The following is a 13,410-nucleotide window of genomic DNA, read 5'->3' as shown; positions in this document are numbered from 1 at the left end:
GTACAAGTTTGTGGTCTAGGCCATAGACTTGATACATATTTTGCACTGACACTAGTGCAATTTTTGAAGATTGCTGCTCATTTTTTCATAGAAAAACCTTTTTCCTTACAAGTGTCCATTCATTTTTAAGGGATATTAGCGCCCAAGTCCACCTCCGTTTTTGCGGTGGTAATACATCTTTCAAATGGTACCTCATTTATTAATTTTGGTTAAGTATAAAGGGAGAAGTAAAGGTGTGTGTGTGGGGGGGGGGGGGCGCAGAGACTGCACAGCGGTCTGGTAGCAGCTTGCTGTAATGTAACAGTGATGCTAGTCTTAGCGTGTGGAATCCCCCATGATTTTCATACACTGATCAGATACAATGCAGCGGAAAAGTTGAGCGTGTAAACGGGATGTTGTAAATTTCTTTAACTTTGATTTGTAAATAAACAATACAATGCACAATTGTAAATGATCAATTCGTCAGAAGGTGAGAACGTACCTCATTTATAGATTTTGGTTAAGGATGAAGGGAGAAAAAGGGAGCGTCACAAAAAAATCACCCTTTAGAAATAATATATAGGATGATTACCGCTGATGGTACTGTCATGAAGAGTTCTTGTAACAATGTCATTACCCCCTTACCCCGTGTGACAGCATCATCTGATCAAGGTAGAATGGGGATCTGGACAAAGTCCTGATTTGCAGTCATTGAGACCAATACAGTTTTGCTAGGGGATCTGACGGGAATCAGATTGGTCGCTGTACTCTGCCAACGTGCACACAAGATGCGCGTACATAGCTGTCCCCAGACATGCACTCCATGCAAATCTGTAAGATGAATGCAGAAGCTTACTTATCCCACTCTCAGGTGCCCTCGCTTTGTGTGGTCCCTTATGCCGGAAACAGGGCGGGCAGCTAACATCCGGTTATGTTAGCTGCCTGCCTCCAGCAGCCGGGTCACTGCCTAATTTCCACGAGAACGCTGGGCGTTCCCGAGGGCGTGTCCCCCCGCCACCGCCCCTGCCCACAATGGTAGGTGTGAACGGGATGGTGAACTAACAGTTTGCCGCCCCGTTTGCACCCAGCACATGCGCATTTAGCAAAACATTGGGTGAGCGATCCCATTAGAATAAGGCCCTAAGATCTTAAAAGGCATCAAACCACCTGACGTGAAGCGATACCTGAGCCGTTTGCTATAACAAGATATTTTATTTGTTCTAGCCGGGCAAAGATGACCAGAAACTTGTCCATGGTGCTCGGGCTGAGGATAATGACAACCGCCTCGCTGATGTAAGTTATTTCCTCGCTGATGTAAGTTATTTCCTCGCTGATGTAAGTTATTTCCTCGCTGATGTAAGTTATTTCCTCGCTGATGTAAGTTATTTCCTCGCTGATGTAAGTTATTTCCTCGCTGCAGTTTCCCGATTATGGATTAATGTGGTTTATGTACAAATCTGATGTTTGGGGAATAGGGCTTTTGCTGGGTTATGGTGACGTGGGCCTACAATGTCTAGGTCCACAGTCACTATGTGACATCAAACCGCACGCCCCAAGCTGGCATCGCCGCATCTTCGTCCGCAGGGGAGCGTCCATCTTTTAATGAGGATGCCCATTAAATGCTGTGCGTTCTACTGCTGCCGCCCCCTGCCCATCGGTCAAGGGGCCAAATTCGGACCCTTGCGAACGTGTCTGAATCGGCCCCTAAGCCAGTCTAAACAAAGTCATGAAAAACTTGTGTCACCCTTTTCCTTGCTTCTGTCAATGTCGACCTAGAATATGTAGACCATAGGTGTCACTGTTGACCTAGTGACTGTCGACCTAAACAATGGCGACCCAGGGAGCGGATCCCCTCGTGCAGTACGGGTCATGTATGATTGCTGGCGGTCCTCCCCTAGCCGCAGCGTGACTGACAGGCTCAGGGTTTGGGAGGCGGTGACCGGGACCGTTCTACAAAAAGAGAGCAAGATTTTGGAGATCGTTAAAGCCCACGGTCCGCGCCGTCAGATCCAGACTTTCTGGGCCCACCAGCGGGGTCGCGGTGGTTGTTACGGTGATCGGATGCTGTGTCTTCTCATATCGCAGATGCTGGCAGGAGGCGTCTATCTTCTACAGACGCCTCCTGCTGCATTACAGCATTTGTGGTACATTATTGCACAGCCGGTTCCTTATGGCTGTGTAACACCAACCATAGCGGAATCTGGCTGTGTGTGGCTGTGATATATTATACAGCATTGTGCGTCACATCGGAGCTCTTGGTGAGTGATCTGTGACGTGCTTATGTCTATTATTATTATTATTATTATTTTTATTATTATATTTTTATTTATAAGGCGCCACAAGTGGTACGCAGTTGTACGCAGCGCTGTATATATCTCTAGGTCAGTTGTTCCCAACCCTGGTCCTAAAGAACCCCCAACAGTTCATGTTTTTCAGGTCACCTGTAAATTTTTTAATATGTGACAGTTGGTGATACAGTGCTTCGGCTGGGTGACTAGGAAAACCTGAACTGTTAATAAGGGTTACATTAGGACCGGGGTTGCGAACCACAGGTCTAGGCTATAATATAGGGATAAGAACTTCCTCTCTGTCTTTGAACAAAATCCCCATACAATGAAGGGTAATTATGGTATGAACCGTGGTAAAGTTGGTTAAGCAGACGGACGCTAGTGACTTGTTCTGGCCAGGAGCGCTAACAGGTCGGTCGGGCCTTGGTAAATGGAAGGGGCGTGGCCACCGGCCCAGGAAAAAAAAAAACATTTTGTGCGGTGCGGGTTTGATAGGCGGGATCATCATCACAGTCACACACAGAGGGAGAAAGAGGACAAGTTGCTGCTGCAGCTCTCTCCCCAGCTCAGCACACGGCCCTGAGCAGCATGTGCTGATCTGGGGAGAGAGGCTGGTTCTGGCCATCCACGTTTGCTACTGGGAACCGCTTCCACTGACCAACTTGCTGAGCAAAGCATCCAAAGTTCTTCTATACAAGGCCTGGCCAACCCGTGTCTCTGCAGATGTTGTGAAACTACACATCCCAGCATGCTTTTCCACAGTTCCAGCATTCTATAATAGCAAAACTATGGCAGTGCATGCTGGGATGTGTAGTCTCACAACAGCTGGAGAGCCACAGGTTGACTAGTCCTGTTCTATACTGTAATACTATACTGTAATCTCAGATCTCATCAGTGAAGTAGTTGCCCCATAAAAATCAAGCAGGTTCCAGCTATCATTTTATACAATGGACTAGATAAATGAAAGTGATCATCTGATTGGTTGCTATGGGCAATGTCAGCACTTGTCCTCTTTAGAAGATTTGATGAATCTGTACTCCGGACTACTTGTGTGTGTGAGGGGTTGGGGGCTGAAACGTTTATATCACCTGTTGTATCCAATGATTGTACATCTATTTCAGGAGAGCAGTGACCCTCCGCCTGTGGTCGCCGTGGCTACAGATCTTGGTTCTTGGGAAGCCATAGAGCGAGTACCACGCCTGGGCATGATCGCCAGAGCAGAGTCGCAAATCATCATGTCTCCCAGGTATTGTTCTGTAAGGGGTTACTAGACGGAAGGACTGGGTATTATGGAAGCAGTGTAGGGATATATTACATGTACAGTGGGTTTCATATATGGTACTTACTGTATATACACAAGTAACTAGCTGAGGAAGAGGGAAGCTGTGTGATATGAGAAGGGAGGACGTGATTGTATCTGCTTCTCTTCTATACATGTTCTACTGCTCTTAAGGTTTCAATACCCCCTCCAACATGACCCATTCCATTAGGTACAACATGCTCTGTTTCTGGACTTCCCTGCTAGTGGCAGTTACAGATGTGATCCTGCAGCACAGTCCAAAATTCAAAAAGGGGAGCCACACCCACTGCCACCCCAAACATCACTGTCCTGGACTCACTGGCAGTTGATGTAACACCCCCCCCCCCCCCCCCTCTTTGAATTTTGGACTGTGCTGGAGTCCAACCTCTGTAACTCCAGGAAAGTCCAGGAACAGAGCATTTTGTACCTAATGGAATGGGCCATGTTCGAGGGTATGCATCTCCACTGAGGAAAAGCCACAGTTTAGTAAATATACCACTTAGTTGGGTATGGTATTAGTAATGTCTGTATTATTGGCAGTGCCAATGTTATATGATTCTCCGACACAGTATACAGTGGGTAGGGATAGTATTATAGGGTAGTGGGAACAGTAATAATGGGGCAGTAGGACATTATTGGAACTATCAGTGTTACAGGCTTGTCAGATACAGTCAGGGGCATCAACAGCTAGGCCAAGCCCTATTAAATTAATGAGGGGGCGTGGCTACCCGATGGGGGCATGGCCACAAAAGGGCACGTGGTTACTGGGTGGGGGACGTGGCCACGTCCCCATGAAAAAATTAAACAGGAAGGAGAGAGATGACAGCCGCTGCTGCAGCTGCCTCTCTCCCCAGCTCAGCACACGGCACTGAGCAGAATGTCCTGAGCCGGGGAGAGAGGCTGGCTGCGGTGGCAACCTGACCTCTCTGCTTCCCACTGCCCGGCTCCCTGCAAAGGGGGAGCGGGCCCTGGGCCACTCCAGCACACCCGGGCAGAAATCTACCCCCCCCCCCCTTTCTTGATGGCCCTGGATCCAGTACTGATAGGGTTTGCTTTACACCATAGATTGATACAGAGGCTAATAATATACCCTTTCTCTTCTATGTTACTATAAGGCAGGATAACAGGCTGACTCGTGGTCCTCGCAGCGTCTCCATGAGAGATCGACAGACTTCCCGATTGCCAAGTGACCGAGGAATCAGCCTGGAAGGCGAATTCTCCCCGGACTCGAGGTTCTGCAGTCAGGTCCGTTCTATTCCTGATCCTTCCAGATCTCTTCTCTGCTATTACATATGACCCCTTCCCACCACCAGCACTGCTACTAGTCATGTGACCCCAATGGTAATTTGGTACTTGTTTCCTAGCACGGCCACAATCGCGGGCATCGTGTGTCATTTTTAGTGGTATACGACGCGACCGACGCGATGCCCCCGATTTTCCCATTGAAATGCATTGAAAATAGTCAAAATCGCGTCGGTCGCGTCGTATGCGGCTAAAAAAGCCTTAAATGGTCCAGACGCGATGCCCACGATTTCCCCATAGGAAACAATGTTAAATTGCTCAATGTACCCGCGATGCCCCCGATTTCTCATAGGGAACAATGTTAAATACCTCAATTTCACCAAATCATCATAGGGAACAATGGTAAATGGGCCAGAAAGCCCCAAAAACACCCCAGAACAGTGAAATGTCCCCCCAAAAGTACTTTACACCACCCCACGATCAACGCGAACCCGAAGCGTGGCGAGCGCAGCGAGCCCGCGAGGGGCGGCGGTACACGTCCTCCGACCTTTTCATACCCCCACTATCCACGTCGGCGTGGAGTTGAGAATAGAATAGTGTGGCGAGCGTAGCGAGCCACCGAGCCCGAAGCGTGGTGAGCGGACGCGGATACCTTCACAGGTAAACGCGTCCCTTCGCAGGCTTCACAGGTATCCGCGTCCCCTCGCGGGGCTCGCTGCGCTCGCCACGCTTCGGGCTCGGTGGCTCGCTGCGCTCGCCACACTATTCTATTCTCAACTCCACGCCGACGTGGATAGTGGGGGTATGAAAAGGTCGGAGGACGCGTACCGCCGCCCCTCGCGGGCTCGCCACGCTTCGGGTTTGCGTTGATCGTGGGGTGGCGTAAAATACTTTTGGGGGGACATTTCACTGTTCAGGGGTGTTTTGGGGGGTTTATGGCCCATTTAACATTGTTCCCTATGATGATTTGGGTAAATTGACCCATTTAACATTGTTTCCTATGGGAAATCGGGGGCATCGCGGCTAAATTGAGGCATTTAACATTGTTCCCTATGGGGAAATCGCGGGCATCGCGTCGCGACCATCGCACCCGATTTTTTAGTGCTTGCGATGGCCGCGATGCCCCCGATTTTTCCTCACGATGCCCACGATCATGATCGTTGTGGCCGTGCTAGGAAACAAGTACCGGTAATTTTAACAGCTACATCACTGAAATCTCTCCGCTGCCCGCATCTCACCCGCTGTTACATGTGGGGCCTCGGTCTGTATTTGTTTACTTCATCTTCCTTAATATATTCTATTCTGACATCGAGGTGAAAATAAAGCTTTATAGTGACAGAGATTTGGTTTTACTGCGCAGGTCCCCAGAAAGTCCGTATTTGATGAACTGAATGAGATTCTGGGAGCGGAGCAGCAGCTTCCCGAGAGTGTGATCCTGGTCAACACTTCGGACTGGCACGGACAGGTAAGGACTGATGGAACAGTGAACCTCTCAGAACATCCAGGAGGCTCCTGAAAATTCGGACGGCGCTCCCCGGAAAGGCGGGCAAGTCTCCTGCATCTTCCTTTGCGCAGATCGGCAGGCGGGACATTGAATCCCACCTGTTGTTCACCTGTCGATCAAACCACAAACGGGCCAGGATCACAGCTGTCGGGAGGGCAAGGTTGAAAAAAATAGTTGACACATGAAAATGACGACATGAAGTGAATTTTTGGGGTATCAATTTGTAGATTTCAGCACATGGCCCCCAATTTGTGTACCAAGTACCCTCGCTTACCATGCTTTCGCTCGGGTGCCTTGCTCCGCTACGCATGCGCTTGGCTCTTTTTACTGTTCCCAATAATAGTCCACGTGGATGGTCAATATGTAAACGTACATTTTTTTTTTTACAAAATCGTCAATCATCACAGTGTCGATTTTATGCATGTGTCGTCCTATTGTCTATTTTGTACTATTCTTTCTATAGTCTTGATATTCAGTTGTGCTGTGATTTATACTAAAATGTCCTTTCTCTGCAGTATTGCAGCAGTTTTAGCCTCTTTATATCATTAGATTGCCAAACCACTGCCACGCCCACAAATCCGCCAGATGTGCAGTCTGCCACGCCCACAAATCCACCAGGTGTGCAGTATGCCACGCCCACAAAACCACCAGGTGTACAGTCTGCCACACCCACAAATCCACCAGGTGTGCAGTCTGCCACGCCCACAAATCCACCAGATGTGCAGTCTGCCACGCCCACAAATCCACCAGGTGTGCAGTCTGCCACTAATACCTCTTTCAGATCGCGAAAGCAGGGTCGGACCCGGGTTATTTATGCGATGTGAAAGGGGTATTATGGGCCCCATACATCAGCAATCACAATTAATGGATTTCCAGATACAGGGATTTTTTGGCCAAATAAATGGATTTTACAATCTATCTGACTTTGCCCACACATTACAGATTTATTTCAGTGATCGGCAGATTTTTCCATCTAAAGATTGCATCTTCAGATCTGGAAATTGCCCAATCGAGTCATTTCAGCTGTTCATAATGTAAATAGATGAAGACGACGAATTGGGAATGCCCACACATATAAAAAAGATCTGCAGATAATACCAGATTATTAAACATGTTTAAAAATCTGATTAAGCAATCGATTGGCGATCCCTATTAATTTTTGATTGGGATTGCCAAAAGGGGGAGCCCACACATCTAAAATTAATTGTGGCAATCATCTCCAGATCTCAGGATTGTCACAATTAATTGCTGATGTATGGGGCCCATTAGTCATTTCTTCCCCCATGACCTTATTTTCCATCACAATACACCAAGTAGAAATGGCATAAACTATAATTTTTGTAATAAAGTAGCCAGACCGAGACCAAAAAGTTATTGTGAGAGAGAAGAAATTACATTCCATCCTTTTCTAACTTATAACAAAAAAGCAAAGTCCTGTGAGCCACAATTAAAATCCCCTCTAATACTCCCCTCCCATCCCCTCCAATACTCCCCTCCCACCTCGCAACTGCCTCTGCCTGATCCCCATCCCGCGCTGTCACTGAGGGGCAGTGGCGTCACTTGTATACATGCAGCAGCAGCGTGATGGGGTCCCAGGAGCGCACGCAGGGGGGGTTTCTGAGTACCCAGAAATCCCCCCAGGTATCTAAGGGCCCTAATCTGAAAGCTGAGGGTCCCCTCTTTCCATGGGTACCAGAATTTTAAAAATCGGCCCTGGGGAACCGGAGATATCTGACTTCAAAGCAGTGGTCCCAATCCAAGCCTGTTAATTGCTCTCCCAAGTCAGATATTTCAGTTTCTGTCTGACTAAGAGTTTTTCTGAGGGTATATTCCAAACGCTGGGACTCTCCCCCTTTGATGGACACTAGAAGCTTGTCTCTACTGTGCCCAGAACCAGAGATATCAGCCTTCCAGCAGCTGGTTACTGCTCCAGCTCCACACACCTGGTATGTAGTATTATATACTCGTTGGCGGATTGCTCTGCCTCCTGAACTCTAATCCCCTAGTCCCCAATACTATTTGGTAGGTGGGATTCTCTAGTTTTTAATTCCATTAAAAGCTAAGAAATCTAGTTCCGGGAACTGGAGATATCTGCAGTCAAGCAAGCTGTCCTCCCACCAGAAAATTATGAATAATAAGCCCACTCCACTATACACCCCTCCTCTGCATATTAACCATCCTCTACCACCCTGGAAGTTATGTATCAGGGCCCCTTCATTCAGCCCAATGCCCCCTTCTCCCACCCCATCTCCCACCATCTGTGCAGTAAAGGGGTAATTAGTGGAAATTACTGATCCAGGCCTTACATGCTGAGCGGTTGATATAATACCCCCTACCACCCGTGGGACATCAAAGCTTCCGCTCATAGCACCCCCCACCCCTACCACTGGAGGATAGGTAGGGGCCCCAATACATTGCTATGCCCAGGGGTCTACACTGCTGTTATGTATATATATATTTATTATTATTATTATTATTTATATACATTTGGTCTATCTATAATACTAACTGACCCGGCATATACTGGGTCACCTAAGTGTCCATCTCCGTGCTTTGCTCCGCCCCTCTGGAAACCCCCTTCTGAAAATCCTGCGTTTGCCCCTGGGTCCTCCCCAGCAACTAGGACTCCCTCCTCTTCCCGGTACTTGCTTGCAGTGCCCGCAGCCAGGGTGACGATGCTCCGCGGGCTGCTCAGGCCAGGGCTGACAATACTGTAGGTGCCACTGCCCCTGACAGCCATACGCAGCAGCTCAGCCGCGGAGGCTCACACAGGCTGGCCACCCGGCTGTAGTCTGCAGGATGAAGAACAGCCGCAAGCACAGCAAAAATGGTATTTAAAGTGCATCATGATGTTGTATTATAATAAGAAGGGGAGAGGGTGGCTATGCTGTAATAGTACATAAGTATTTAAGGAAGGTGGGGGATCAGGCTTCAAGTATATAAGAGAGGGGGGGTGTAGTAGGCGGTTGCCGGACGGGATCCCGACAGTCGGGATCCTGACAGTCATTTACCCGACGTCGGGATCCCGACTGTTAAAATACCAACGCACCGCTCCCAATGGCCACCGGCTATTCTCCCTCGCGGGGGTCCTGAAAGTATCGAGCCACCGTGCCCGCATCATGGCGAGCGCAGCGAGCCTGAAAGGGGCTTTGTTGCGCTGCCACGCTGTCTGAGTCCGGCCAGTCGGGATCCCAACGTCGGGCTAATGACTGTCGGGATCCCGACTGTCAGAACCCTGTACCACACCCGTAGTAGGTATAAGCTATATAAAGTGTGTGTGTAGTGTATGTGTGTATGGGGGTGATAGTAGTGGCATTATGTGTATAAGGGTTATATGTGTGCTACACTACACTCAATGACACACCCTCTTTTGAGTGGCCACGCCCTCTTTTCCGGATTGCAACCCTGGACTATTTGCTGGAAGTGTTAAGCTACTCCCCAGCTGAAATCATTGCCCACCCCTGCCCTAGACGCTCTGGTAGTCTGCGCCTGTCTAGTGCAATGTCTGATGGTACAGCTGCTGTAGCTGGGACCACCCCAATCACCCCCATAAGCTCATTATTTTCTGCTTACACTGTCGGTTTGAAACTATAATGTAATATATCCGTCATTCTAATGTTACAGTATCTCAGAGAACAGTTATCGGGGAAACTCCTGACCATCGCCACATCCTCCTCAGCTGATGTACAGGCGGCATTCAGTGGTATTATCACCCGCATACAGCGATAGTGAGTACCGATCATACTGTGTGTTCTGTAGTGGTTCGTGTCCAAGCTGTACTGTGTGTAATGTAGTCACATGTAACCGGCGGCTGTATCCAGCAGTAATACTGTATGTGATGTAGATAGGATAAATATGGACGATCAGCGCCATACGTATGTACTGGAACTCGGCCAATATAATGGCGTGCGTCTGTAATGCTCCGAATGCAAATCTGTTCCAACTTCCGGCTGGATTTTTAGACCAGGAAGAGTCTGACTTTTTCAGACCAACTGAAATGCGACGTATACTGTAGTATAACAGTTGCAGGCCGTGATGTAACGGGAGCTGAGTTAGAGAGTCAGACACAAAACAACTCTATAGAGAGAACCATAAAAAGGGTATTTTTGAATTGGAAAAGGTACAGAGAAGGGCAACTAAACTGATCATGGGTCTAGCGTCCTTGAGCTATGAGGACAGGTTAGCCAGGTTGGGTATAATTACGCTGGAGAAAAGAGGGGAAGAGGGAGCAGCCAAATCGGCTCAGCAGGGGTGGGGCTATAAAAAAGGAGGAGTGGCGATGGGATAGAGATACGAATGCCTCATCATAGTGGGTCTGCTTTCATTGAGAGTTGTGGGGACGGAGGAGATGTTGATAATGTCTCAGGGAGTATTGTCTACCTTTCCAGGGGGGCCGTGAGCACCACACAATTTTCGGTAACCTCACGGCCAATCTGGGGGAGTATGTGCATAATATGAACGGGGGACATTGTCATTGTAACGTGAATAGGCAGCACTACGATAGGACATAGGAGGTAATTCTGGTTGATTGTCCGATGGTGAAGGCCTGCACATGCCCATCTTCGCTTATGCCCAGGTGCAGGCCCTCTGTGCGGGTGCCTTCGGAGACTTGCATAGTTTCCATGGCGCTCGCATTGGGGGGCGTGAAGGAGGCGTCCTGTAGGCGTTCGCATGCAAACGGGGGCGGCTTACTGCCTTCCGTAGGCGGGCAGCCAACATCACCGGATGCCAGCTGCCCGCCCTATTCACATATGCCGCAGATCTGAGTCACCAGAGAGTGACTTACATTTGCGAGCGCTCAAGAAATAATTCGATGGTCGGCGACCATCGAAGCATTGTGGAAGGGGCCCCTTCAAAATGTTACTATGAGGCCCACAAAATCCTGGCTATGCCTCTGCCTCTCTGTGTAATCTCCCTGCTGACTGGTTGCTGACTGGTTGCTGTGTTTCCTCCCCAGCTGTAACTGTAACTCGCTGATGCCGCCTCCAGTTAAAGTCGTCATTGCTGGAGACCAGAGTTATTTCAGTGTAATCCTCTGGTTCTTTGTGGAACAGTTGGCCGGGAAAACTCCAGACTGGCTGAACTACCTGCGTTTCCTCATACTGCCACTGGGTGAGTGGGTATATCCAGTGTACATAGAGATTGTAACATGTACATAGAGATTGTATCCTGTATAGTTGTGTCCTGTATAATTTTCTACCTGTTACATGTATTCACCTATGACTTCCAGGCAAGCGACTGTTATTCCATCACCCTGCCAGCTATTTTTAATATTCAGAAATGTAATTAAAAATGAGGAAATACGGGCGTGGCTACGGCGGTGAGCGGGTAGGACGCGTTGGGACGGAGCTCCCCGGCTAAATATCCTAAACCCCATCCTGTGTCTCTTGCGACACCAGATCTCCTTGCCAAAGGCTGCCCGGTGACTTACCCGTGCCCCACACTTGCCGCCCGCCCGGCAGATCCCGCTCCGGCGTAGCAGCCAGCCCGCCGGACCGAGGTGAGGACTGCGGCCTACCCCTCTTGCCGCGCAGCGTGCATCCGCTTAGACGCCAGACGCCTACACTGCCGCAGCTGAGACCGCGCCGTGGAGGGGACCCCCACGAGTGAATCACCCGCTGCTGCCCTCCGCTTGATAGCGGAACCCGCTGAGAGGGGGACACCATCCATCTGGCCACTCGTTCCTGGTGAGTCCTGCGCTGCGGGCGCCATCTTGAGTTCCACGCAGCACAGACACAGCATACAAGCCTGCAGCTGCTCCCCTCAGAAGGGATTCACATACCCTGTCAGCTACATCTGCCTAGGCTGTTTCATACAGGACGCCAGTGCCTAGAACCACCTGTGGTGAGGGTGGCCCACAGCAACTCACACCTCACACCCCACTAATAGATCCAGCACCATAATCTATACATACAGTGTCTGCCACTGCAGAGGAGGGGGTTTATATTTGCCCGGCACCACTCATCATGGTGAAGCAGAATCAAAGCACCTCTGCGGCAAAGCTGGCCAAATTTGCCAGGGGGCAGGAGACACAGGGCCCGTCGGCACCGTCCGGGGACTCCGGGCAGGGCTCTGGGGACCAAGCTGGCCCTGGGGCCCCCCCTGACGACACTTCACCTGCACCCCCCTCCCTACAACAAATCCTAGAGGCCATTGCCGGCACTGAGAAACGTCTATCGGATAAAATGGAGAAGGTACAGTGTGACTTATCCCTCCTTAGACAGGATGTCCAGCGCATTAGGGAACGTGTGGGGGAGGTGGAGACCCGGGTTTCAACGGTTGAAGACGCAATAGATCCTATGAAAACCACAGTCTCTACCCTGACACAGCAGGTCACAAGTATTCAGAACAAATTAATGGATATGGAGGGCCGTTTGAGGAGAAACAATGTCCGCTTCGTTGGCCTGCCGGAAAAGGAGGAGGGCACGGCGCCAGAGGCTTTCTTGGAGGCCTGGCTGATCGACACATTTGGCAGAGAATCCTTCACCCCTCAATTTGCCGTTGAGAGAGCCCACAGAATCCCTACCCGTCCACTCCCTCCGGGGGCCCCACCCAGGACCTTTATAGCCAAACTCCTACATTATAAAGACCGCGATACGATCCTACGACTGAACCGCACCAAAGGCCCTATGATTAGAAATGGTGTCAACATCTCCACGTTTCCTGATTTTGCCATTGAGGTGCAGAAGGAGAGGGCCTCTTTCTTCCCCGTGAAACGTAGGTTGCGAGACTTGGGCCTTCCCTATTCCATGCTCTTCCCGGCCCGGTTGCGTGTGGTAGCGGAGGGAGAGACTAAATTCTTCAGCAGCCCTCGTGAGGTGGCAGCCTGGCTCGATAGATTTGCGCCTGGCGCCCGCCAGCTGGCTCCGGCCTGATCCCCTACAAACAGCCAAAAAAGGACCAGACTCACACCTAAATGGTCATACTATTCCACTCTCTCATACGATCTTCAGGTGTTCTCAAGACGCCAGAGTGGTTCCGATGCTGTCCGGTCAACGTGAATATTATTAGAGATATATTACAATTGATTAGTTTCACGATGCTTTAGCGGGAGGGGGGGGGGGGTGGCGGGGGGGAATGTTACTAGATGTTGTGTA

General features: G+C 49.8%; 1 protein-coding gene across 2 annotated transcripts in view; it reads left to right on the top strand.

Moving 5' to 3' along the window:
• Nucleotides 1-13,410, top strand: part of LOC146063174 (phosphofurin acidic cluster sorting protein 2-like) — a 130,229-nt gene that overhangs the window by 68,179 nt on the left and 48,640 nt on the right. For both annotated transcript variants that reach the window (XM_083175302.1, XM_083175301.1), the window contains exons 12-17: nucleotides 1,204-1,272; nucleotides 3,389-3,513; nucleotides 4,683-4,812; nucleotides 6,170-6,274; nucleotides 9,938-10,041; nucleotides 11,271-11,425. In XM_083175302.1, the coding sequence (XP_083031428.1) occupies nucleotides 1,204-1,272; nucleotides 3,389-3,513; nucleotides 4,683-4,812; nucleotides 6,170-6,274; nucleotides 9,938-10,041; nucleotides 11,271-11,425 (688 nt within the window). The remainder of the gene's footprint in view (nucleotides 1-1,203; nucleotides 1,273-3,388; nucleotides 3,514-4,682; nucleotides 4,813-6,169; nucleotides 6,275-9,937; nucleotides 10,042-11,270; nucleotides 11,426-13,410) is intronic.

This window comes from Crinia signifera, chromosome 3 (genome assembly GCF_055691185.1).
Source record: "Crinia signifera chromosome 3, ASM5569118v1, whole genome shotgun sequence".
Taxonomy (NCBI): domain Eukaryota; kingdom Metazoa; phylum Chordata; class Amphibia; order Anura; family Myobatrachidae; genus Crinia; species Crinia signifera.
The sequence above is the reverse complement of the archived record's forward strand: the minus strand, read 5'-3'. Positions and strand labels throughout refer to the sequence as shown.